Source organism: Pogonomyrmex barbatus, unplaced genomic scaffold (genome assembly GCF_055798465.1).
Source record: "Pogonomyrmex barbatus isolate J1 unplaced genomic scaffold, ASM5579846v1 scaffold2, whole genome shotgun sequence".
Classification (NCBI taxonomy): domain Eukaryota; kingdom Metazoa; phylum Arthropoda; class Insecta; order Hymenoptera; family Formicidae; genus Pogonomyrmex; species Pogonomyrmex barbatus.
Window position 1 is genome coordinate 2,056,067 of NW_028297116.1, and position 27,850 is coordinate 2,083,916.

General features: G+C 39.8%; 1 protein-coding gene and 1 long non-coding RNA gene across 6 annotated transcripts in view; one reads left to right on the top strand and one right to left on the bottom strand.

Annotated features, from left to right (window-relative positions):
* Positions 1–474: 474 nt before the first annotated feature.
* scrt (scratch) lies at positions 475–27,660 on the top strand. 2 transcript variants are annotated; one of them, XM_089076780.1, is made up of 4 exons: positions 475–1,933; positions 4,498–4,554; positions 9,361–10,168; positions 10,577–27,660. In XM_089076780.1, the coding sequence occupies exons 1-4, from the start codon at positions 1,600–1,602 to the stop codon at positions 11,229–11,231; spliced, it is 1,854 nt and encodes a 617-aa protein (XP_088932906.1). In that variant the 5' UTR covers positions 475–1,599; the 3' UTR covers positions 11,232–27,660. The 2 variants fall into 2 exon arrangements, with proteins under 2 accessions (XP_088932906.1, XP_088932907.1); XM_089076781.1 differs by lacking the exon at positions 4,498–4,554 and having other exon boundaries at positions 477–1,933.
* LOC148936567 (uncharacterized) overlaps positions 4,164–27,850 on the bottom strand; it is a 48,857-nt gene continuing 25,170 nt past the window's right edge. For all 4 annotated transcript variants that reach the window (XR_016139231.1, XR_016139229.1, XR_016139230.1 and 1 more), the window contains one exon: positions 4,164–10,219. This is a non-coding gene — a long non-coding RNA (uncharacterized LOC148936567). The remainder of the gene's footprint in view (positions 10,220–27,850) is intronic.

Consider the following 27,850-nt stretch of genomic DNA (forward strand, 5'->3'; position numbering starts at 1 on the left):
TTTAAATATTGGTTTTATCAAGTTAATTTAATTTAGTTTAGTTTAATTTAGTTTAGTTTGCGGAAGACTTCTTTCGCAGTCGATTATAAAAAAATAGATGTATCTGATCTATTTCTTAGCAAAAAATCAATGTGCGGTTTTTTTTGTTCGAAATATTCTTCATCTGTTAAGAGAATATGTTGATTAATAACTTCAATATTGTTCGTAAAGAATTCACCGTCCTACGCCAGTGACAACGGCAATACATGCTCGCTCCTGTGTCACGCGCACGTGTCACGTACGCACAACCACAACGAGTGATCTGCAGGAATCGAGAACCGACATCAGCACTCTTGAGGGGTAGCTGTGCAACCCCTCATACCAGAGCATCACCATCATCAACAGCAGTAGTAGCAGCAGCAACAGCAGCAGCAGTAGCAGTAGCAGTGGCAGCGACAGTGGCAGCGGCAGCAGCGCCATCCCTCGATTCCATCCATAGAAGAGCCGCAACGGAGGGACGCCGGGGGTGTTGCTGACTAGTCGAGCCCGCAGTGAGTGACGAGGACAATCCCGTGAGCGTGACAAAGGTGGTGGCTGCGGCGGAGAAGGGATAAAGGGCCGAGGGGACGGTAACGCGGAGCGGCAGCGCCACCGACTAAACAGTCGCACCCCGTCGTCGCCGTCGTATTCGAGGCCACCCCCTGTCACTGGCGAGAGCCGCGACAGGGAGCGACCGGAAGAGTAACGGACGGGCGGGCGGACGGACGGACAGACGGACAGACGGACGGACGGACGGACGGATGGTCCTCAGTCAGTCAGTCAGTCAGTCAGTCAGTCAGTCGGTCCACTCGACAAGTTTCGGGGCGCAAGAGGAAAGCCACCCTCCAGACACACACGCATCCACACACACATACACGTATACGTAAACGCAATCACACGAATATATATATATATACACACGCGTGCACATATTACATAACATATTTACCCGTCGTCGTACGAGCGCAAACCGCGGAAGACACGGTCCAGAGTAAGAGTCTTCTCGACGACCACCCTCTCGAGTGGACGCAGGAAACTAACCGCGGAGGACTCGCAAGGATCGCAAGTCGCTGGTGAGCTGGCATGGTGGCGGTGGTGCATCCGTTTAAGGAGCCGCCCTCGCCGCGCCGATGACGAGGCTGCAGATACCACACCAGCGTGTACCACGTAGGACGAAGGCGAAGCCGGTCAGCGAGCGGCCACCCAGCCGAGACGGTTTTATCGTCCACCGGTCCGACGGGCCGCAGCCACAGACGGCCGGGCCGGGTGACGGACGGGCACGACGTAGACGTCGACGTCGCGTAGACGGCGACGGCGACGGCGTCGTCCGCGGAGCAGTAGGCGGAGCAGCCAGCAGCGACGGCGACGGCGACGGACGCGCCGTAGATCGTGACGACATCGGTGGTGCGGTTGGTGCTGCGATTGTTGGTGCGATTGAGCGTGTCGGTGTTGGTGTACCGCGTGGGTGTCCCGCTCCGAGGTTGAAGCTATCGTTCCTGGTGACCGGACCACAACGACGGCTATCGCCATCCGCAACCCCTGGTGTCGGTGGCCTTGGGACAACGGATCCGCTTCACCACTATGCCACGCTGTCTCATGGCGAAGAAGTGGAAGTGGAATCAGTGGCAGGCACGCGTGGACGAACAGCAGAACGAGCCGAAGGACGCGACGCCACCCGGAGCCGCTCTGCAGGAACAACAGGCGCAACATCACGCGCTACATCAGACCGCGGATGCGATGGAGAAACGGCCACATAGGCATGAACCCGAGGACGAGGAGATCGACGTGGTCGGAGACGTCGATAATCATCAGGTCGATCATCAGCAGACCTGTTGGGGGCCGCATAGTCCCACGGCGGGGGCCACGGCCCCCAGTCCGCCACCCCTTAACGCCTCCGGCGCCCTTTATTATCATGGTAAGTGGAACCTTTACAAAGACCCTTCCTTTCCTTCCTTCACTGCGGCAGCGTGATGCGATCGCGCGAATCTCCCACTTTTACACGATATATACCGTTCGCGGGGTGTAGGTTAGACGCGCCACGCCCAAGACCGAAGGGCTTTTCCCTTCAGAAACGTTCGCGAAATCTGCGAGGGAAGGATCCTAGACACTGCCGTTTTTCCCTTTCTCGGTTTTTCCGCCAAGACCACGGCTTCGGGATGGCACGACGGAGTCTGGCCATGCGTTATCGAGCACGCCAGGATGACACACCCGTCTATTACATTGTCCGCGTGCGCTATAGACAGATTGCGGTAGCCGTTTAAACGCGCCATGATTACAGCTGCACGTTGGTCCATCGGGAATGCAAAAAGATAGTCCATTAAGTGCCGCGAGAATCGTACGCGCGATTACGGCGAGCATTTCTGCGACCTGTGGGAAACCGCCCGCAAAGTCAGCCATGTGCCCACCTACGTACGATATATTCGTACATGGCGACACACCCGTTTGTAGATCGTCGATCACTTTGGCGAACATTTGGCACCATTAACATTGAGTTACGAATCTGATATGACATTAGGTCATTCTAACAAGAGTGATTTCGCCTATCGCATTTATTGGCTCTCAATCAGACAGGGTGGAAACTGATTGCGTTGACGTAACGGTTATTGTGTAACCATCCGTATCCAGAACGGTCAAATTGCTTTTGTGACGTAAATGCTGATGAGAATACGCCTACGATATCAGATTATGGTCAAGTGGACTATTTGTCGAATATTCTCCGCTTGTTTTTGCGTTTATACTTTGCATAGTCACACCGAGTTCAATATAAATTACGTAATCGTATTTAAACGAGCGAAGGACGATTCATGATAATTTTTTTTCGTATTACTAATTTTAAATCATTTTCAACAACTAAAGGACTTTTTTAAAAAACTTTGGTAAACATTTAAAAAGCTTGGATATTTCCGCTAACTTAAATTTTGTATTTAATATATTTTTAATATATTAAATTTTGATATTTTTATTACAATATTTTTTCGTAATGTTTTTTTTCTTAATATATTTTACATATATAAAACATGTGGGAGAAACCTTATTACAAAATTAAAAAAAAAAAGTATTAGAAAGTTTTCTTAATTACGAATATTATTATTATTTAATAATATAAACATAAAACGATATAAGAAAATTATCAAAATTAAATTTATATGCTCGTTGCTTATATTAAGCGTGATAATTCCATTTTCTGCATGAATCTGTTTTATAAAAATAGGGCATATAAAAATTTTGCATACGTAAGTCGATCACACTTTGATCGCCTATAAGTATTCTTAGAAAGCGAGGACTACAGAGTAACGACCTCTTTTTATCTCATTTATGCAGCTTATAGGCGGTACAGTGCGCACGTGCTCGTACAATGGCGCAAATGGCGCTGTTATGTAACAAGTGTTCTCTTCGTGTCGCTATGTGCGCTTCAATGTATGACTACAATTGAGTTTTGCCAATCAATTTCTTTCTTCGACGCTGAAGATTATATAAGACTCTGTCGTAATGTTCATTGAAAAATTTGAAAGATACTTAAAAAGATTTAGGTTAGGTTTTCTCCAATAAATGCTTAAAAAGATTATTTTTATTTAACTTTGAATAACTTTATATGTAATGGAAATTTTTTAAAAATATTTTATACGAAAGGTTCATGGTTCATGTTTTAAAGAAATCCGTATCAGCCATCGTACAAAATTTCCAATATAATTTTTAACGCATAAAAATATTAACACATTTAACACAATGAAAGAACACGGAAAGTTTATCTTCGATCGCAAAGATTAAATTTCTAACAGGATAATTAATTATAGTCACGCAAGAAAAACGTAAGGACTTATGTCTATTAACAGGTTTCATCGTCCTTGACTTTCGTCGCACGATTGGTTTTTATTCACTTGGTAATGTAATATGTTATAGGATAAGATCTCTTCACATTTTTGGTTATTTATGAAACAAATTCAAAGATATTTAATATTTCTTATAATATTTCTTCTTATAATTTCGTATAATATTTCTTATATCAAAAAATATTTTAAATAGAATTTATACTATTAATTTTTCTACACATTTTCTAGTAAAAGATATAATTTACTTAGAAATTCTAGACAATTCTCTTTTTTTTCTTTTATTAAAATATACATACATGTACATTTCTTAAAAGATTTGTATTTAAATTTCATATTTATTCATTAAATATAATACATATCTAAAATGGAAATCTTATATCGCAGTAGAATAGAAAAGTTATTATCCAATACACTTTACTATCCATTTTGACAGGCAAAAACTTTAATTTTTCTTATGTATATTAAATATATAATTGGTTTTGTTATATAAATATTATTAGATACTTATTTTTTCTTTAGAAATGGGAATTTTTTTAAACTAATATTTTAAATAATTTAATACAGAAGTGTAAATTTCTGTTTAATTATTTAAATAGTTTGATAGATCAAGTATAATTATTTATACTTGCTGTTTGTTTTGCGCACACAGGATCGATAAAGATCAGAGGCGATAAACCTACAGGAATGTGCGGAATGTTCATTCAAGGTATATAAATATGCTTTATAGGCTATATCTGTGATCTGTGATAGATAACGTAGATATAGAAACCACCTAGAAGTCATAGATAATCCATGTCACTTTGTACATTATTCTACATAATGATTTCATTGTTTCCTAATTGTAAGATGTTAAATTAGATAGAAATTATTACTAATCGATATAAATATAATCTAATCAGATATTTTGGATAAGAGACTATTTTTTTTTATATTTTCCGTTTTAATAAAAATAGATCTTTTACATTCTTCATATCGTGTGCGAAAATAATAATAACAAAAATAATAAAATCTTTATGTATAAATTATAGTTCTTCAGAAAAATATCTTTTATTAATCAAAAAAGTAAACGAGTTTACATTTACTCAAATTAAAAACGCAGTTAGATATTATAATAAGATAATGAAGTATAAGAACAGAATTTTACAAATCACGTTTTTCAAAGATCTATTTTTTTCTTTACGTTTTAAATCTCGTAAGGACTTTCTCTCTTAAATCCTGCAAATAGAGAGTGCAAGTCAATGACTGTCACATGATGATATATGTTAATTGAATCGATGAATTACAGTAATATCTTATTTATATATAATTTTTGTTGTCGTCGTCGCGACGTTGCTTCCACCATCTTGTAATCTTTGAGTCGCTCGAGAAAAAAAAAATCGAGTCGAAAGGAAAATCTCGATGTTAACGTTAAACGCAGTGGAGATTTTTATCGCTCTTTAAAAGGGCCTAGAATCAGCGGACTTGTGGGAGCGCGCGTGCGGAGCGTTCATTCGCCGTTATTGATTCCCCCCGCCGTCCCCATACAACCCTCCTGTACGCCTCGTTCAACCATCCCTTCTCCTCCTTCTCCTCGACCCACCTCACAACTACGCTCCTTCTGCCGTTGATGAAATGCACTTGCAGACACGACCGCTCTTCTTTACCTCTGTGTTGACTTCCCTTTATTTCAGCCAATAATAGGTACGCGCCAGCTGATCGATCGCGCGCACAGCACACTTTTCTGATTTATCGGAAATGCCGCCTTCTCCTAGAAGAGACCTCTGCGAGAGTCCCCGTCGAAAGAGAAAAATAGTACTTTATCGGAACAGGGTATTTGGCAAGGGGCGTGTCTGATATATGTGATGATTTCTTCTTTTTATTGAAAAATTCAAGTAATTTTTTTCTTTCTTTCTATCTTTTTTTTTTCTCTAAAAGGTAACACAGACTTATCAGCTATGACTGATTAAAAAAGAAAGCTTATAATTTATGCTTGAAATGTTCAGTGATTGGAAGATGCGGAATTACTACGGATATTCAACAATAAAACTTCAGAAATTGCAAAAAGATATGACATCAAAGTAAAGTTTTTTTTTTCAATACAAGGAATTTGCCGACAAAAGATACCGCAGTAAAGGATCGTTTTAGTTTTTAATCAGACAAAATGTTATCTCATTTGTCAAATATTCTTATTATAGGATTTCATAATAACAGAAAATGAATGGAAATTGGCCTAAAAATAATAATGTTATTTCTAAAAAAGACAGTAGATATTTTAAAAATAAATCTTTCGAAGAAAGAAGAAAGAAAAAAGAAATTCCGGTATAAATCCTTCATAATTATATTTTCTATTGGATAAAAATTATTTTCATTGTTAATTTTAGCTTTATAATAAATTTCTTAATATATTAGATGTACAAAAAAGTTCTGAGCTTTAGATTTCATACAACCGAAATAACAATTTAAGTTTTATATATCTTCCCGCCCTTTTATGGTTTTAAAGCATTGACATTTGACCTTCTAAAATGCCATACAGTTTGGCGTTTGATGCACATAACCTCAAAAATCAGTAGTATTCACGATGGCAATAACAAAAGAGCATATTCGATTTTCCATCCACTTCGCGTTTCATCTGAAGAAAAATGTTGCCGAAGCCACTGCAATGATTTGTGCTGCATATGGAGATAACGCTGTAAGTCATACTACATGTAAAAGATGGTATCAAAAATTTCGCCAAGGAGATTTCAGTCTTGAAGATGAACCGCGTGCTGGACGCCCTCAAAAGATTGAAACGGACGAATTGCAAGCACTGCTGGATATAAGCTCTGCGCAAACTGAAAAGAAGCTTGCAGAACAGCTTGGCGTTACGCAGCAAACCATTTCCGTACGTTTACATACGATGGGAAAGATTCAGAAGGAAGGCAGATGGGTTCCGCATGAATTGTCCGAAGACAACAAAAATCGTCGGCGTGACACTGCACTCACTTTGCTTTCAAAGTTCCGGAAAAAAGATTTTCTGCACAAAATCATTACAGGCGATGAAAAGTGGATTCTTTATGATAACCCTAAACGTAGAAAATCATGGGTTGACCCTGGACCTTCGACATCGACGTCAAAGCCTAATATCCACGCCAAGAAGGTTTTGCTCTGTATCTGTGATTGGAAAGATGTGTTGTATTACGAGTTGTTACAACCGGGTGAAACAATCACGGCAGACCACTACCAACAACAATTGACCAATTTGAGCGATGCATTAGAAGAAAAGAGGCCATTTACTGGCCAAAGACGTCATAAAGTGATCTTACTTCATGACAATGCTCGACCATATGTTGCGAAAGCGACTCAGGACCATATCTTTGCGTTAGGGTGGGAACTTCTCCCGCACGCGGCGTATAGCCCAGACATGGCGCCTTCCGATTACTACCTATTTCGGTCGCTGCAGCATCATTTGGCTGATACACATTTCGTGAGATTTGAAGAGATACGAAAATGCATTGATGACTTTATACTATAAAGTCATCAACTACGCTTCTGGTGAGCTTCTATCATCAAGGAATTCGCAAGCTATCCGAAAAATGGCAAAAGGTCGTTGATGCAAACGGGGAATATTTCGCTGATTAATATTTTTTTGTTTTTTGTTTTTGAATAAAGATTGAATTTTATAAAAAAAAGCTCAGAACTTTTTTGTACACCTAATATTTTATGATCAAATTATTTTCTTCCTCGTTTAGCTATTTTATATGTATATATATATACATTTTTTAGCATAATATTTGATGTATTCGAAGGAAAATTGAATCAATTTCCTCTCTGTGATAATGATAATCAATTTAACTGAGATGTTTAAAACGGATAGATATAGGTACGATCATTAATTGCTTGCTGCGTAATAATGCTCATTGCTTACGGTACGGACTTTCGTGTTACGTAATCGGCTGGACGACACGCGTATCGATTTCACGGAACAAAACGTCGAAAGTCTCTCGTTGCGTGCTCTATTGCATTGTCAGAAGCAATGAAAAAAACACGAATATGATTTAAACGACATCAATAACTAATAATAAGGTACCATTTTGATATAAGAATTGCAAGTAACATAAAAGAGACATAAAACAATTCGACAGGAGATGTAAATTTACTCAATCTCGAAATCGGAAAATTTCAAAGATATATGAGTTATATTGTTCTATTTTCATTCAGATAATGTTAATTTTGCTTTTCTGTATTATTAGAATATATTTTATGAGTGTTATTTTGTCATTATCATTCACTTCTTTTTCGTTAAAAGAATATAAAAGACATAAAGACAATTATACATAGATTAAAACTACGAATATATTATTACAAATTTTAAATACGCACGTTCAGTTACTTAATATCAGTTATTTAACAGTTTTACATCTTATTACTATACTTATCATAAAAGAGCTTCGAACATTCAAAAAATAAAATCTCATTGTTTGCAATGATTGATGCAAAGTGATAATTTGGATAATTTAATTGTGATAAACTTAACGACGTGATAACTAATGACTCATATAACGACGTTGGAGATTGGTGTGTTTCGAAAGAAGATGTTGTAGATGCGTCATTTGTTTCCCGCCTGAATTCTTTCCGATTTCCTCTCTCCTCTCGCGAACTCGCGGTGCGAGTTTCGCTCTTCATCCCTGGACCACCCTGCGCAATAGCGAGCGACGCGCAACAGATACACACCGCGTTATTATATACCCCCGTGTTCACGTGCCGCGCTACCACTACTAGCGCACCCGACTCCTGCACCCGACTTTTTTCCGTCCCCTTTATGCCCGTTAATGACCGTATACGGTGGAAACAGCTGGCGCGCAGGAAATGAAACGCCACGCAACTCGTGAGTGATTCACGAACTCGAATATTCATGTTGCCGAGACAGAGTGAGATGTTATACCTACCGCACCTTCGCTATCCTTTCGCCATCGTATCGCGAATATTCTATTTTATTCGACAAAATTCTCAAAGGGTTATTATAAATTGGATGACAGTTGCTATCCATTTTCGCCAGGTATCTTTTGAATAGCTTTTAGCTTTTCAAGCGATTGCCCGATTTATATTTTATATTCCTGCATACGATTTATATTTCCTGAATAAATGAATCTTGATTTACAAATTCTAATAAATAATTGCGAGAAAAAAAAAATATATATATATATATATATATATATATGATATATGAAATAATAGATAGACGATATTAAAATAGATCTCTCGTTATGTATATATCGGTATTAAATAAATTTAGTAGTTTAACGTACACGCTAATCAGACACTGAGCGTGTTGAGTGTTAAAACACTCAATCCTTCTTTCGCAAAGGATATCATGAGAGCAAATCATTGCCATGACTAAACGCAAATAGTATCTCTTATAATGATATTTTTGACAAGCATCTAAATTTTTGGCTTGAAAAAGCGAGAAGAAAGACGAGATGCTTTTAGTTTACAGTGTAATCAAATTTATGCGTTTGCGTGTCTATGAAATGATCCACTTTTTTCTCCCTTTCAGGCTACACGCATGAGGCATGGATTAATCATGAGGAGCCGCCCAAGTACGCGACGCTGCGCTCCGCGGCGGAGCTAGCGCGTCCGGTAGCACCGTCACCGCCGCCTCCGGTCGCGCAACACGAGCTACCGGTTGCGGTGTTGACCGCGCCTGGTCTGCACCAAACGCCGTCGCATCAGGTGACGAGCATCGTCGCCACGAGCCCGTCATCGTCGTCAACGTCGTCATCGTCGTCCTCGTCGTCATCGTCCGCTGTATCGTCGATATGTTTGCCGCCGCGAAAGAGCCTCTCGATGTCCTTCACCAGCACCGGCGCGGCGCTCTCCTTACCGCCGAAGAAGAAGGACATCTACCGTCCTTACAGCCTGCAACCGATCTCGGAGATACGCACGTCCGCCGAGGAGGACCTGTCGGCCGCGCAGGCCATTCTGGATCTTAGCGCGTCGCCCGCCGCGCCCACGCATTCCGTTTTTATTCACACTCTGTCGCCACCGCCACCACCACCGCCACCACCACCCCCTCCTCCCGCCGCTACTGTTGCTGCAACGCCGAACGTGCCCGCATCGCAACAACAGCAACAGCAACAGCAGCAACAACAGCAGCAGCAGCAACAACAGCAGCAGCAGCAGCAGCAGCAGCAACAACTACAATCGGCGCCGACGACGGGTACTCAGCCTATACCGGTCTCCGTACTCGTGCCGGTGCCTAGCTCGCAGACCAATCAGCTACGCCAGCAGGAGCAAACGCCACCGCAGCCGCAGTCACCGGCAACCGCGGAAGCCACCGGCAACTGCAACGTCGGCAGGGACAGGTGAGTCTCACGCTTCGACGCTTCAGCCCCCTTCTCTCTTTGCGCACTTTCCTGCAATAGGAAAGTGTTGTGTAATTGCAAGAGTATTCTCTAATTTATGCTCTTATTACTATGAATGATCATCGATTAAAAGTTAACTTTCTGAAAAAATGGTTTTTAATAAAAAAATATTGTTTATAAAATGAACATATTAAAGTACAAATATTACATTCTGTATTACATTGTTATTTTGCATTTAATGTGAAATAAGAATATATAATTTTTAAAATATACGTCTAAATAAAATAGCAATAAAGTTCAAGCTCTCGGATGCGGCTATGCATCCGAATCTGAATAGCTAGTCCGGGTAAAGTTCAGAAAGCCTTATCGTCCAGAAAAATCATCGTAACTGTTTCCGATCTTCAACAGCACCACCACCGGCAGCAAGACTGTCGCCTACACCTACGAGGCCTTCTTCGTGTCCGATGGCCGATCGAAACGGCGCGGCGGCAGCGGCAACGGTGCCGCCGTGCCGGACAAGGAGGCGGCCCAGCCGGACAGGCCCAAGTTCACGTGCACCGAGTGCGGCAAGCAGTACGCCACATCGTCGAATCTGTCGCGGCACAAGCAGACGCATCGTAGCCTCGACTCGCAATCGGCCAAGAAGTGCATCCACTGCGGCAAGGCGTACGTTAGCATGCCCGCCCTGGCGATGCACGTGCTCACGCACAAGCTCGCCCACAGTTGCGGCGTCTGCGGCAAGATGTTCTCGCGGCCTTGGCTGCTGCAGGGTCACCTACGTAGCCACACCGGCGAGAAGCCGTACGGATGCGCCCACTGCGGCAAGGCGTTCGCCGATCGCTCGAATCTGCGGGCGCACATGCAGACGCACTCGGCCGACAAGAATTACGAGTGCTCGAGGTGCCACAAGACCTTCGCCCTCAAATCCTATTTGAACAAACACCTGGAATCGGCTTGTCTGCGCGACGAAGAGATGCAGCAGCAGCAGCAGCAGCAGCAGCAGCCGCAGCATGCCGGTAACAATGCCACGCAGCATCAGCAGAACACCAATCGAGGCTTGTAGCAGCGCTTCGAGAAGGAGAATAACGACGCCACGAGGATCGAAGGATCGAGAGAAAGCTAGCGGTGCACCATGATCGCCGTTTGATCGCGAAGAAGCGCGAGGATACGAAGAACGAAGGAGAGGATATAAGGTTTGCCGTAGATTTTAAGTAGAAAAGTGCCAGTAGAGACAGAAAACGAGAGCTAGAGAGGGAGAGAAAGCGAAAACGAGCGAAAGAGAGAGAGAGAGAGAGAGAGAGAGAGAGAAAGAAAAAGAGAAAGAGAGAATGACAAGAAGAGGGAGACAAGTAGAGAATTAAAAGGAAAGAAAGGGAGCAAGAGAGAGGGAGAGCGTGAGTTTATTAATAATGTCTAACATTAATAAAAACGTCCAGTAATGTTAAGTCGTAAAAAAAAAGGAACACGTCGAACGATGACGTCCACACTGCAGAGTCTAGTCACTCTAGTCGATTATATACCTATTACATTATATAATATTATATTATTATATTATATTATTATATATATATAGTATATATATATTTACTAGCGCGTACGATTCTAGTCCGCGAAGCTCGTTACGAAGACATTATTTATTAACTTAGCTGCCTAAATTAAAACGGGGGGTGAAGCAAGAGATTCGCCAGATCGATGACGAATCCACATAATCGCGGTTCCACGAGCCGCGCTCGTCGAATCTCGATCACGGCGCGGCCTCGATCTTTCTCATTTCGCACCCTTCGCGATTGACGATCGAGGCCGATCACCGTAAACATCGGAACGCGCAGGTGTGATCGACGGCAATTCGCGATCGATTATCAAAACTAAAAATTAATTTTTATTCTGAGAAAAGTCAACGCGTTTGATGATTAACTAGACATACAGTTGTAGAGAATTGCAACCGAAACTACTGGAATCGATTAAAGATCCATTCCATCTGTTGCAATTAATCGATATTTTTATTTATCGACAAACAACTTCTCAATCAAACAACAATCATTTGGGAAAAGCACTTTCGAGCATTAAGCGTATGATTTAAATAATTAAGTTATACCATTATGATATAATAATGTTAATGCGACTTTGAAGAGACTCGCTTAAAATTATGGAGAGTGAGAAAAAAAGAGGTTAATAGTAGACTTTCGCGGTAGACACGTTTATTTTAATATTTCATTGGGTTTGATCCGTTGGGATAAAGAACGATAAAAGCTAAGCCAATCGATAAGAGCGGTAACCAAACTGACTGTACACGGTCGTTACGCCGTGCCGCGACGTTTTTCGACGAATGAAGAAGCAGACAGATAGTCTTACAGATTCTGAAGATAGGCGTTAGAAACCTTCAGGCTCTTCTTCATTTTTCACGTCGAGCCACGAATCGTCGACGCACACCTGCGTATTTCGCACGATTATGCGATTTACGCGCCACGTGTAACCGGCAACGCGCGCATTTTCAGTCACGAAAGTCACGAGCGACTGTATCACATCGAATCGGCGGCGAGAAATATGACGCGGATAAACCCCGCCCCCCCTTCGTCGCGGGGGGGGGGGGTGGTCGCTCGCGCGGATCGACCGGGGGCGCACGGTATCGCATAAACGGAGACTCACCACGTACACACCACGTACTTAGAGCAAAATTCGAGTAATAGATGCGTAACATTGTTATACACATATTTTATAGAAGCAATATAAGAAAAAAAAAAAATATGACGACACGTACGGTCAAAAGCAATGTTTCGACACAACGAATTATATAATTACACATATAGAGGCGAACACACATCGAAGTTTAATGAAGTCTCGAGCGAGAACCGACGAGATGCTTAGAGAAGCATGGAGAACGATCGCCCAATCCACACCCCCTGGTCTATCTTTATGTCGTTGGAGAACCTTAATCTTGACCTTGTCAAATTAATATTAATTTCTCAATAATACTTTCTTCTACAACTTCGAAAGCATCTTTTTAAACAAATTGACAATTATTTAAAAAACATTTAATGTAACGTTATATTTTTTAGTCATTATATTTCGATAATAATACGGCTTCTATCAATTAATATTATGTAGGGAAAATTAATAAATTCTACGCAGCCTACATCGCTAATTGCATAGATCACGCCGTATCCGAGTATTTAATCACGTTTATAAAAAAAAAATATCATTAATCACGTCTGCGTGATGAATATACATTAAATAAACCGTTCCACACATCGAATTATGTGAATTATCAGAATAAATTTATTGTACTCATTCATAATTCAGAGTATTGCGTTATAACCGTAAACGTGTACAAAAGATAATTACTAATTTCTCCATGACAATTAATAGATTTTTCCGTGTCTGAAAACGGATAATAAAATCGATAATGTGTCGCTGCGCATTTAATCACGAATTTAAACTTAATTTTACATATTTCTCGTCCAATGAGAGGAAGAACGCGATAAACGCGATCGGAGGGGTGTGGACCGCACGCTTCACGTCGCGCAGCTGAAAAACGCTAATAATTAAACAAATAATAATTAACGGCCGATGAGCAATACAGGCGATCTGCCTAACCATTTCTCTCTTTTTTTTTTTTTTTTTTTTTTTTTTGCGATGATCACATTATGAGGAACGATAACGTATTTTGCATGTACAGTAGAGAGAACGCCTCGTCGCCAAGAGAACAGAATGATATTTTTCGCGTAGCTCATTCCAGACCGGATTTCTTAGGATTCTCAGATCGATTCTTAGAATCGGTCGACAACGCTTGACGCGCGGTGGAGCTTCGATTTTTTTTTTTTTTTTTTGTTTTTAATTCCAGCTCGCGCGGCACTAGCCATTAATAAATACGCCACGCTGCTATTAATGCATATATAAACATATAAATATACGGCTGTAGAGCAATAAACGATTAAGCAATACTAATTTATTCGCGTAGCAGACAACGAAAAAATCCGCAATATTGCGATCCACTCGCTTGACTTACTCTAGATCTCTCGCAATTTCCTTTCGCTGTTTTATTTGTACATTCTGCGTTTGTACATTCACCGTTTATTGTATCATTCGTTTGTGTTGTAACTCTTCGTTCGGCGCTTATTTCTTCTGTAGAAATATTGTTACTTTTTCGAGGTTCCATAATTATGGTATCATAATTATTTGTTTCTATATTTAATAATTGAACGGGTTGTCAAGATATTGAAAGGCACGATATAATATGTTACGTCACATATACGAAAATTTATCAATTTCGTAAGCTATGCATTGTCACAGATTTGCATATTTTATACATTATCGCAGATTTTCATTTTATTTCTACATTTCTCATATATTACATATTAATTTCTTGACAACCTCTGTCGTATATTATCATCATTATAATATTAACATTATTATTATAATTATTTATTATTAGTATTAATATTATTATTATTATTATTATTATTATTATTATTATTATTATTATTCTATATTATGCTAGTACAACGATTCGATACAACGATCGACATCCATGCGTTACAAGTATAAAAACTGAAACATGTGCAATTTTCATTCTGATTTGTGGAAAAGAAGATGCCGCCATTCCGTGCGATAAGCTATTTTACTTAAAGTAGTTTCGCGAGTATAACTATTAATCGATACATTAAATTTCCGGATCGTGGTAATATATATGCATATACATTTATATATTATACGTACATATAAACAGAACGTCCTCACTGGAAGTAGAGGTAAATCCTGAAGCAATTCCCCACGCTTTATTGAAAAAAAAAAAAAAAAAAAAAAGGAAAAAGACATTGAAACAGGTTGTAACAAGCTGTTAAAGATTTGCCATTTTATTCCATTCTACGGAAATTGCTCACTGTGTGTCCGTCTGTCTTTAATTATCTAGTCTATCCCGGAATGTTATTTTTTTTTTCCTATAAATTTCATTATGTTTTTTTATAAAAATAGTGATTATAGAAACCAAAGAAAGCGACGAAAGAATTACGTCATCGATAATTGACGTGTATATACATATATTTTGTATTACCAATAAGAATCCTCATATTTTTTACGTATTATTATTTACTATCGAACTGTTCTATATGTCAAGAGTTTGCATTCGATCGATACTTAATTAATATTTGGCGGTAACATACAAATGAACCGAATGATTTGAAATAATTAATTGCATATCTTTATTATTATCCTGAAGAGGATCGTGTTGCTTTCGATTTTACCGCCGGTCGTGGGACATCCTGTATATAGTCACAAGTTCATAGTTCAAGCGCGTATAGAGAGAGAGTGCTCGTCAGACTCACAAATGCCATTATGAAAAAAACAAACCGGAGCTTTAAAAGGGAGCTACGATCGAAAGGGAGCATATCCACTTGTTTTCTTACGATTTGTAGTCGCGCGTAGAAATCGAACTGCTGTAAAGCGCCGATTAGAGAAGAATAATCGGTGGCTATAGTCCGTAATTAGTCGACGGCGAGGGTTCGTTGTGGGAATTGCGTCGGTTCGTTAAATAGTTATCTAGTCAATTTTCGTCTGAATTTTTTATCGCGTATTGTCACTCGACAAAGAAATGAAAAGAGCCGCTGTGGAAAATTTGTTCCCGGTAATTTATTTTTTTAGCCCGTTTAAGCATAGCAATTATGACTATAGCATGGAATTTTTGTAGAGAGAGAGAGAGAGAGAGAGAGAGAGAGAGAGAGAGAGAGAGAGAGAGAGACAATTGAAGGAAATTTATTAAAATTATACGAATACCCTTCCTTCTCGCCCCTTTTCAAATAGGACACAATGCGATGTAACGAACGCTGCATAATTTAAAAAGTTAATTATAAGGAGAAGGGACGCAAAAAGTTTTCCTGTGATCAATCCTAATAACGATCTCTGCTAAAGGTAACAATTTCATAAAATTACTGAATTCTGCGTGGTATAAGATTAGCAGCTTGTACTACGTAACGTGCAATTTTATTATTTGTATCTGTGTACGATATTCTATTCTTCTTACTGCAAAACGATTGAACGTTTTACATCTTATTTAATTGGCTCATCAAGTCTTTCTATCGCTATCAGTCTTTGACATTTCTCAATCTCTCGTACAATTTGACGAAATCGATCGTCACATTTGTACTTTTTCTTTCGCGCGGATATGTCTCATTGCCTTAAATGCCAACGGAGCGGCTACTCCTATAGCGAATTTTTCGAGCCTCGCCGATAGTTGGAGTCGAGAGAACCTTCTCGATTCAAGCTCAACCCCTGTTATCGTGAAATCGATATTATTTAGAGGTGCTCAAAGAAGTGTGTACAAAACATAAGAGAAACAGAAGAATATAGATAAATTACGACAATTAAATTTGATGGTATATTTATTGATAACGAGAGGCAAATGCGACGAATACTTAGCGGTAGGAGCTCTAGGAGGCGTAGAAATGGAAAATAAATGCGTTTCAATAGCCAATGCTCTTGTGTAAATAATCCCAATCTAACTCTTATACTCTTTAATCGCGGGATTATAGTAATACATAAGCTTCTCTCTATATTGCTATATTATACTATATCGACATGTATCCGATCGGTCAAGGAGAGGGCTCTTTTTGTAAAAGCGCAGGAACGTGCGATTATCTTTTATACGAACTAAGAAAATTTCGCTTCCATTTTATGATAAAAATAATTTTAATGTAATCTACCATCTACTTTTATGTAGTATATTAATAATAATGTCCAAATTTGGGCATAATTGTTAATGTCACATAAAAGTTCTTATACGGTGAAGTAGATATAATGCATGAAAATCGCAAATGTCATTGCACAATAAGAGATAATTAAAAAAAAAAAAAAGTTACATTTATAATACTATTATGCATTAACGAATATTTAACAAAAATAAAACAAAACGATACCGTACTAGCAGTACCACTGTTAACCACGCATTAAGTAATCCTTAATCGCCTAATGTAATAATCAGGCGTTATAATACGTAGTAGCGAGGAATAAAAATGAGCACGGAAACCTTTCCTCGTCCGATCGAAACTTAAATCCTCCTCTTTCGTACTTCCCGCTTCGATCTGAAAACTTGGCTCCTTGGAAGAAAGCCTTTTCATGGCGTGCTCGAGAAGTCGAGGTCAGAATCAACGTCGAAACGTACTCTCTTCGTGGCACAGCAGCTTCTAAACAGCTTCTACTAATAAAACTACAGACGTGCGCAATATTTTCGTGCGACTGACGCGGTCGACGGAGATTCTTTTACACGCGCCCCACACACACACACACACACACACACACACACACACACACGCATACGCATAATATATATGCGGCAGTCCTCTACTGGTCCTTCTACTTTACCATCTCGAGTGTCCTTGCACCTCCACTGGTTTTAAGGTCAGACGGCCGGGAAATTCCGGTCGAGTCGTCGTACGCCCTAATTGGCAAGTCCGCCGCCGTGAAAATGGCCACGCTTTCCCGCATACGCTTCTCTCGTCTCGGTCGCGCTCGTTTTCCTCAAGGATTTTTCTCCCGCGCCGTTTCGTCGCGCTGGATTTACCGCACGCGGATTTATTGAACTCCGTTTAATTACGCTCGCGTCCCGCTTTCTGAGACCTGAACAATATGTACAGCTGTCGAATATACATATGTATGTATATATATATATATATATATATATATATTTTTTTTTTATCAAACTGATATCACAAACCGCCGTTTAATTTCGCCGTAATATGAATTAAAACAAGTTCCCCATCGACCGTTTACAAAATCCAACATTGTTTTAATCCACATCGGGCGAATTCGCGCGGGTGTCATTTTGTTTTAATCTGCCTTTGATTTAACTTTAATTTAGCCCGCGCACAGGTCGACCGTCATTTCGCTCCAATTTACCTTTGATTTAATTGCAATATCCGGCCGCGCCGTTCGCCTGACTGTCGTTTTATTTCAATTTATCTTTGATTTAATTGCGATTTCCGTCCACGCCGTTATTCTATTTTAACTCGCGAGCCGCGTGTATTTATTCAAACGCGCGTTTTTGAACCGCCGCGGAATCCTCGTTTGTCACCCGCCGTAATACGCGCGTTTCCACCGTGATGCAAAGGGCGAATTTATCAAATAGAATTTTCGTGCGATTGAAAATTGGTTTAGGATTACGCTTAACGCAATAATGATCGGGGTGGCACGCGTAAGCGTAAATCGGATTAAAATTAAACGCAGGAAAGATTGAAACGCGATAACACAATCGGCTTCTGAGTTAACGTTAAACTATCAGGCATATTTTGTGCGTGAGTTTTAAATAAAAAAGGGACTCAATTCGCCCGCGCGCGCCCGCGCGTCAATTCCGATTCCGCGGCCAGCGCTGCAATTGCACCGCTGTGTTTGATCGACGCGGCGATACGCGTCCGGGGTGCAATCTGCGCTAATTGGGCTTCGCGTTATTTTCGGGAGACACGCGACACACGGATACACACGAGCGCGCTTCGTCCATGGGAGAATGAAGATCTCACGACACACATGTACGCGCCAAATGGCGTGCAATCTGCTTGTCGCGTTTGCCGATGACGGATCGAACGGCGAATAGCGTGTGCCCGTAAATCGACACTTTTGCGTCGAGAGCCGACGTGTGCGCGTATAAGAGAAAAATCCTAGTGCGATCGAAAGTGGATGAGGAAAATTATCTTTTCTCATCGCGCGATATACCTCGATATACTCACTCGGACCTTTGACGAGGGGCGAAAATTTTCAGGGCGGCGGGAATATACAGCCTTTCGCATTTGGCCGACACTCGGATTCCATGGATAAGAAATCCAAGGGGATTCTCTCTCGTCTGCGACGAAATGATTCTTCTTCTCTCAGATAAGATATACCGTATTAAATAAAGATCGGACGAAGGCGCGATGTACTTTTGTAATCCTTCCAACGAGGGCCTTGACAATTTTTTAACCGTTTGTTAGTTGCCTTAGGCATAAGAGGAAGAATAAAAAAAGGAAGATAAAAAAGATAAAAGAGGAAGAATAAAAAAAAAAAGGAATAAAAAAGGAAATAAAATGTTCAAGGAGAAATAACGTAAGAGACGGTCCTTGGATCCGGAGCGCTACTCTCTTTACTCTCAATCGCGATTACGCGTGACCAGTTTTTATTTTCGGCATCGGCCGAAAGTCCAAACGAGGCTAACTGGGCAGTCCAAGTTAGTCCAAGTTTGCTAGGAATGAGAATACAAAAATCGTTAATTACGAAACATTTCAAAGTCGGTTGCACCGGCGCTAACTATGATTAAGTGAAATCCATTTCACTATTTATATCATAGTATCGTAATCTAAAAAGAGAACAACGTCTACCAGAGATTAATGATGAAAACGACTTTTAAACCGCGGAATGCACCGAGCAGCGTGTATCGAATTTTGCGCCGAAAATAATAAATCGTATCAAAAACGGCGGATGTGATCGTGCTGCTCGAAAGAGGAATCAATTTATTTCATACGAACACAGAGCACAAATATTCTAGTTACGGTGACCAAGTATGACCTAAAGTAAGCAGCATTTGACCTAGAGATCTATGTCGGATTTATATAGCGTATATCTCAAAATTTCTCCCCGTTTACTTTACAGATATCGATATGAAGTGCAAGAGGAGCGCGAGGTTGCACGAAGGTTGATCGCATCTTAGATCGTTAATTACGTTCCGCAAGCAAAATGTGTATTGTAGGATAACGACGTTAATCACTTTACAGTTGTCCGCTGAAATTGCCACTAAGTTAGTTGGAATATATCATATTGGGACACTAATGCACGTTACCACGTACGTAATTTACATTGCAGCATCCCTATCATTTATCAGTGTCGTTATAACGATGATTATCATTTACGTTGACATTTCGCAAGATTGCATGTGGTCGAATGGAATTCTAACAATATTGAAAGGGATGAATGGATCTGACTTTAGCGTAGCGGGAAAACATGTTAATGTTGAGGTCCAATTTAATCCATAACGTAACAAAAAATGTTTACGTTAATATTAGTAGCGACACTATTGTTTCGCATTGCATACCGTCATTTGCGATAATAAAAAGGAAAAGGTATCCGCAAACAACAAATTAATGAAAATTAACGTAGATGTACGTAAAGAAAATAGTATAATTATAATTTTAGCTACTGATATATTAATACTTTTTATGAATTATGCATTCGTAATATTTTTTTATATTAATAGTCATGGTATTCAAGAATTGTCGTTCAACAATTTACGCGAACTTATACCGTTGATCCCGAACTTAACGATAATTCAACACGAGGTATATACCAATGCTCAGCGATAAAAAAATGATATTATCAGAGTATCGTAAGCATCCTTAAACACAGACATGAATTGACACAGTCATGTCATTCAGCTTCAAAAAGGATTCCGGATATCTCAGACTCTTTTCCGTCGGAAATGAAATGCGCTTAACAGCACGACACTTAGAGATCAATGTGTTCAAGACCTAGTTGTAGTACGTTCTAAGTACACGCCAAGTATAGCCAGCCAATCGGGTTTTTCCCATCGAGTTAAAAACTGAGAAAAATAACGAGCTACTTTTCATTGATTCCTAAGGATCTTAAAATCTGGGAAAATGAAAAACTTTTATTTACGAGTTATATTTCGTTCAGCCATATTGTTGAGAGGAATTTTGACTTGAAAGTCATGACAATGAGTATCCAGTATGAATGAGCGTGTACGTACGTATGTGTGACGTGAATTATTACTTTCTCGAGTCAGATCCGGAAGCTCAAGAGTTTGAAGTTGAAAAACGAGAGAGAGAGAGAGAGAGAGACCGACTTACACACTTTATTTAGCCTTAACCGATTAACATTCAACGCGCGAAGATACGCTTCTGTCACCGCGAGGATTATTTCTCGCTGTGATGTATCGGGCGATATGGATACCGCGTCCAGCTCAATAATAACATTTCCGGGTAGAAAATGCCGGGGCGAAAACGAATATCTCATTTATAACTACGAAAGGAGAAATTACAGATGTCTATCGTAGAGGCGGGCCGTTACCTCATACGACTACACGACGGAACGGAATGTCCGCGTCATGGGAGAGATTGCGCAAACTTCCTCGCTGATTATACGCTCGTTATGACACCGCGCTGTACTTCCGGGCTCGCGTAATTTGCGTGTATCGCGGACAAATCGAGGAGATTTGCGAGAGCGGAGGTGACGACGATCGAGAGGTGACTTGATTTTCGTGTGGGAGATGAAAGCGAGCGTCCCCGCGGAAAAAAATAGGAAGTCGCAGTAGCGCGAATATAATTAAAGCCGTTCGCCGATTGATTGAGCTCCAGCGATAATTAAAAGCGATCGCAAAGCGAGGGAGACATTTGTCATCGTTGTACGAGGGCTGTAACGAGAATGTGTTGTAACCGACGCGCGTTTTACCGATGCATTATATTAGTAAGTATCGTGATACTTACATATACATGCGGACTCACACGTACACTCGAATATACAACACGATTGCAATTACGTACACACACGCGCGCGCGCGCGCGCACACACACACACACACACACACACACACACACACACACACACACATATACATATATATTAAGACGACTCGACTGGTAATAAGTACTGGTAAAGGTAATATCGTTATTAATATCGTTACACTATTAGTTCATCATTTTCAGTCTCGTCCCGCATTTTCTTTCTGCTACATATAATAAATATGTATATAAATATATAAATACATATATTACATATATAGAGAAGCGATAACAACGAGTACTAGAAATTAGCGGTATAAAGGACTATTTAAACGAAATCAGCACTTAAAGCATATTGTATAAGCAGCAAGATGAAATAAACTATTATAAATAATGTTATACTGGCGAGAGCTGGGTCCCCAGTCGGGCCAATATTCGATAAATATCGGCGTGAAAGTCTCGAATTCACTTTTTTTTTTCTTCGATTATTTCCGACAAGCGCAACATACATCGTACATGCGATCCAGCGGCCGGCTTCCGGTTTTACGTTCTTCCGTTTTGTCGCTAGACATGCCGCGAATATCAAAACGATTCTCGTTCGTGCCGATACCTTTCCGAGTTTCATTCATTGATCGTACGTGTTAAATTTCTTTTGTTTCCATAAAAAATTTCAATCTTCCCGTCCTTCTTTTGCTGATATTATTATTATCTGCTAAAACAACAAAAGAACGCGTTACATTGTTAAAAATATTTATAATGACAATTGATATTAATCGTGTCGACGTTAAAGATATCGTGATATTCAACGTTAAGAGAAATAGAAGCTATTTCAGACACCAGTAGCATTTTATAAGGAATTAATGGAATACGAAAATCGTTGTTATATCGAAGGCTGATTGAATATCGACGAGCAAAGTTACACGCTATACGTTTACATATAATATCGTATTGTTAACATCATAGTATTTAATAAATACAATCTAATGAAGAAATTCCAAATTAATCTAATATTTCAAAACATGTTTTTTTTTTTTTTTTTAGATTCGTTCAAAAGATATGTTGTTCATATTAGCAAATTAAATTAAATATTTTTACCTCCCATTTGCAAGATTAATCGATTAACCGTATGAAAAAAATTTCATAAACTGGGAAAGGTGTTGCACGAACATGGAAAGGAATTAATTCGTAAATATTATACGAGTTTCTATCAAAACGTATATAGAATTCACGATAAGACATGTAGGAGATGGAAACATCTTTTACGGTGGATTAAGCTCCAAAAGTGCGTTTCGTAAAATCTAGTCAACGGTACTTTGTACCGAAAGAAACTTTAAGTAGCTAATGAACGCCTAAGCTGGTCGAAGTTTTCAGTACCGGAAGCCGTGAAGTATTTACGGAAGTTTTCGGAGTTACTTATTTTCACTAAAAAAAAAAAAAAAAGAAAGAAAGAAAGGAATATAGCTTCCCTATCGTTCCCGAACGGTTTGATCGGTTTAATTATGTGACTTCATTGCGAAGTGTACTATGTGTAGTTTCCAATACAAGCGCACCAATGAACACCAAATAATGGAATTTTTATCGAGAGGAGTTTTTATTTATCGCGCGAGTCCGTGCGAGGTTTAACTTAGTGGACAATGGAAAAAAAAAAAACCGAGCAATCTTCGCGTCTTAACCCGAGAGCAATAACAAAATCAATGCGGAAGAAATTAATTAGTCGAATAGGGACGATACCCCTCGCGTCGAGGGTATACGCGACTACATTTGTTGATCGCGGGGATCAGTGCCGGGTCAATAATAATAAATATTTGATAATGTCTCGGCTGTTTTCGAATTCCTCCCGATGAATCATGCCGATTAGAAACGCAGAACACCCTTTTGATACTTCAGAAATGAGCGCGGGCGATTGAAGAAATTTAATGGATTTTCAATCTCATATCTAGTAGAGCGATCGTTAACGATCGCGCGCGAATCAGGGCAAAGCAATACTCGATCTAGCATAATTTTACGTGTAATGTCCAAGAAAATGTACAAATGTTTGAGCCAACCCAAGCACGGAATTTCGATGCTCGGCTATTTCCGGATTATTTTCTCGTGCTCGTGATTCGCGATTAATTCGACGGTGCGGAAAACGGGGGGGAGAAAAGAAACGGGAAATACGAGTCGGCGCAACAAAGTTATTGAATTTCAAGAAGAAGAGTTTCTAATGGGACGATACACGAATTTTAAAACTTATTTAATAGATTCGAAAAGGATATAAATATTTAATTTTTATAGAATGTAAATCGTCAATTGTCTTGAATCGATGATTCATTACGTTTAATGATATTCGCCGCTTACGATGCGAACGAATGCGAGCATCGATAAATTTTTGAAAATATAAATTTGAAAGTCTAATATGAATTACATGCATTTACGGCGAAATAATTCGGGAAATGCGACGCGCCGTGGAATTCTCGTGTAATCACGAAGCGCACGAATTTTTCGTTGTTTTTCCATTACGCAATGAATGTGATGAATGCGATCGAGATCGGGAATGCAGTGAGATCGAGAAAATGGAAAGAGAGAAGAAAAAAAAAATCGCTGAAGGAGGAAACCGAGTCAATATTGAGTCAATAAAACCCTAATAAGCGACGTAATCGATTATAATAGTGATATTAAGTACAAAGAGAGCGAAGGCAAGAACGATTCGCGCGAAACGAGTTGAAGTGACTTCCGATCTCGCGGACGATCTCGATCGCTTCGCATGCGTTCTCGATATAAGAAGAAAGGGGAAAAAAAAATAGATAAATAAAAAGAAACGCGCGCGCGTTCACTCGCGTTGCACTTTCGGGATGCCTTAAAGCCGAAAGCCGAAAATCGAACTCGGTTTTGAACGTGTCCGGGTCTTTGTCGGGACGTTAATGTTGTAGTTAGATGGTTTAATAAGACCGGTTCCTTGGAAATTGTGGTGATCACTTTTCGTACTTCGTGTCGTAGAAATGTCTTCTACACCTATCGTCATTTACTGTGCTGTCCACTTTGTCTGTTACACACTGTACACGCGTGTCTTCGTGTGCGTGCGTCGTCTGTGTCTGCCTGCGTGCGTGTTAAGCGATGGCTGACGGCGTTAGCCGAAAAGCGCGTAATTAAAAGAAGTGTCGGACGATATTTGTCCGTCGTTAAAATTGCACACGCCCGTGTGCGAGGTAACGCATTTACGATCGATAATGAACGGACTCTCAATTCACGTTGGAATTGATCGTGGCACCATCAAACGATAGAGTAAATAAATGATGTCGAATCGATAGTCGAAGTTACATCCGCCCGGATACACCAGAAGAGAAATTGATCGATATATTTGTAACTGCGAGTTACCTCGCGATGAGGCGTGATCTGAATTTGAATTACGAGGCCTGTCATTAAAGTCCGGTTCCACAGACAAATCGAAGCGAATTTAAGGAAAATTAATCAACAATCACATTTTAGAATTTTCAACCATTAAAATAAATTTAAAAAAAATGTCTGAAAGAGAGATCAATTGACTTAACTTTTTTAAAGTTATTTTAATATTATAAACACACTGTTAATTTTGATATACTGCACAATTTTTAAGTATGAGATATATCAGATTTGTTCATTATCATTATTTTTACTACTCAGCACAGCAATGAAATTACAATTAAATTCAATAAAATGTTCGCAAAACATAAGAAGAAATATAAAAAGAATGTGCATTTCGCGTGTGTGGAGCCAGGCAAGAAACTTCTATTGCAATATAACTTTATCGACACGAGTCACTTCTTCCCCTTTTCATCTTCTCAAGGCTCTTTCTTGTACTGCTGGAAGCTCGCAGGTCCATGTTAATCCAATTAAACGTGATCTTAAATCGTTGCTAGTGATAAGGAAGGGGAAGGGGATACAACGATTAAACGAAAGCAGCAAGCTCTAGAGAGTGAGTTTGTTTTCTGGTATGGGAGGGACAGGGAAGAGAGTGAGAGGGAGAGAAAGGAAAACGGTAAAAAAAATGAGAACGAGAGAGAGAGAGAGAGAGAGAGAGAGAGAGAGAGAGAATGCGTGTGATATGTAAGAAAAAAGAAAGAGTGATAGAAAAGAAGGAGAAGAAACAGAGAAAAAGTGCCTATACGCCAGTAAATTATTGTTTAGCGTGTTTAACGCGAGTACGGTTAGTGTCAATTACAGGTTTGAAGGAACTGAAGGAACGACGAGTTGAGACGAAAGCAATAACACGGCTCCCTAATGAAACAGCAAATCATTTCGGCTAACGGTAACGCGATTCGAAATTATTATTATTCTTGTTATTAATGGCGAAAAACCAATAGCTGCTTGTCGAACGGCATGAAAAATTTACGAAGTAACGAGGATGATTTCCACACTTGTCGTATCCACGATTCAACGAAAATGATCCATTCTTCCGCCATCTTTGAATTTGGATCAAACATAATTTCATAACATCCATTTAATTATCGAAGTTCATCAGATGTGTAGAACAACAGAAAAAAATACTCCTCCTACATATGCACATATGTACATGTAAAAACGTTTATTAATACGGATTTTTTATATTCTCTTTGCACATTCATACAATTACGTAATAAGACACTTTACGTAATTTATCGCAAGATTAGAAGAAAAATCTCCAATTGCAAAATGTCACCGCGTTTCTCGTCACTATCTCATTTCGCTTTCTCGCGTCTGTGCGCGTTTCACCGTCCAATCACGGAAGAATATATTAAGAGATTAAATCCGTATAATTGGAAAAAAAAAAGAATCCGTACAAACGGGGATCCAAACGCGTGCTTTCGACGGGGATCGTCCTCGTTGATTCGACGACAGCGAATAAAAACGGCCGCGACACTTTCAGGATGTATGTGATATCAGGTGAACCTTTACCTTACCTATAACGCACATAGATATTGATATTGTACGTATTGTGATAGTTATCCGTAAAAAAACTCAGTAAAAAAAAAAAAAGGATTCGCCAGTCCGAGCGATTCTACATCCCCCTCTCCAACCCTTCCCTCATTCCGAGTACGACTGATATTTACAGGATATTGTTCCAATTGGATGCTCCCAAAGAAGCCGGGGTATTCAAAAGCAATAACTTCGTAGACGGTCGCGCGTCCTTGATGAGGTGCGCGTCCGATATAATATTAATTATTAATTAAAGAAAAAACGAGAGAAAGGGAGTGAGAGAAAGGGAATGCGAGAGAGAACGAGAGAGTGGGAGATGAGAGAGAATGAGGTCGAGAATAGGCCGATCAATGAATTTTTAATCCGCAATAACTTTAAGCCTACGATGACGTAGCCGATCACGATTATTTACGTGCGCTTAAACGGTTTTCGGATTTTAGCGGATTTTAGCAAAAGAGAGAAAGCGAGAAAGAGCGAGAATAATCTAATAACGAAATAATAGATCGCGCATAATGAAGCAGAATGATTCAACGTTTGTAAATGATAAAGAGAATATAGCGAGCATAACGAGCATGACGATTAGTAGGAAATTAAAGAGTAATAGAATTAAAAGTAGCGTGTAATCGTGAGGAACGTGTTACGAGCGCACGTAGGACTCTTCGATTTCGCGAAAAGTGAAAACACGATATACAATTGTGCATACGATGCACAATTTCGTATGTGAAGAAACAGAGGAAAAAATGAAGGAAGAAATCATCAGAAGGAGGAAAAGAAGAGAGAAAGAATGATGTGTAGAAGAGCGCGCGCGCGCGCGTGTGTGTGTGCGTGTGATGTGTGTGTGTGCGTATGATGTGTGTGGTGTGTGTGTGTGTGTGTGTGTGTGTGTGTGTGTGTGTATTTTATAGCTTTTACTTAAAGGTGCAGTACACGCGCAGAACATAAAGTTAACTATATTTATAGAAATATGTTGACGCGGTTATTATCGACGAAATTATATCGAATTAACTGATAGGACAGCGTGATTAAGTTAATCACGGTTAATCATGCGTGCGCATGTATGCACGTGTGAGCCGGGAGGAGAGAAAGAGAGAGAGAGAGAGAGAGAGAGAGAAAGAGAAAAGAAAAATAGAGACAGAAAGAGAGTGCGTACTTTAGCCGCTATATAATGCGTTCGACAGGAAGTCGCAAATTAAGAATTACGACCATTACGGTTATCATTATATACAGCAATGATAACGATGAACAAAATTATGATTATGATTATAATTGTGATTATGATTATGATTACGATTATTATACACCG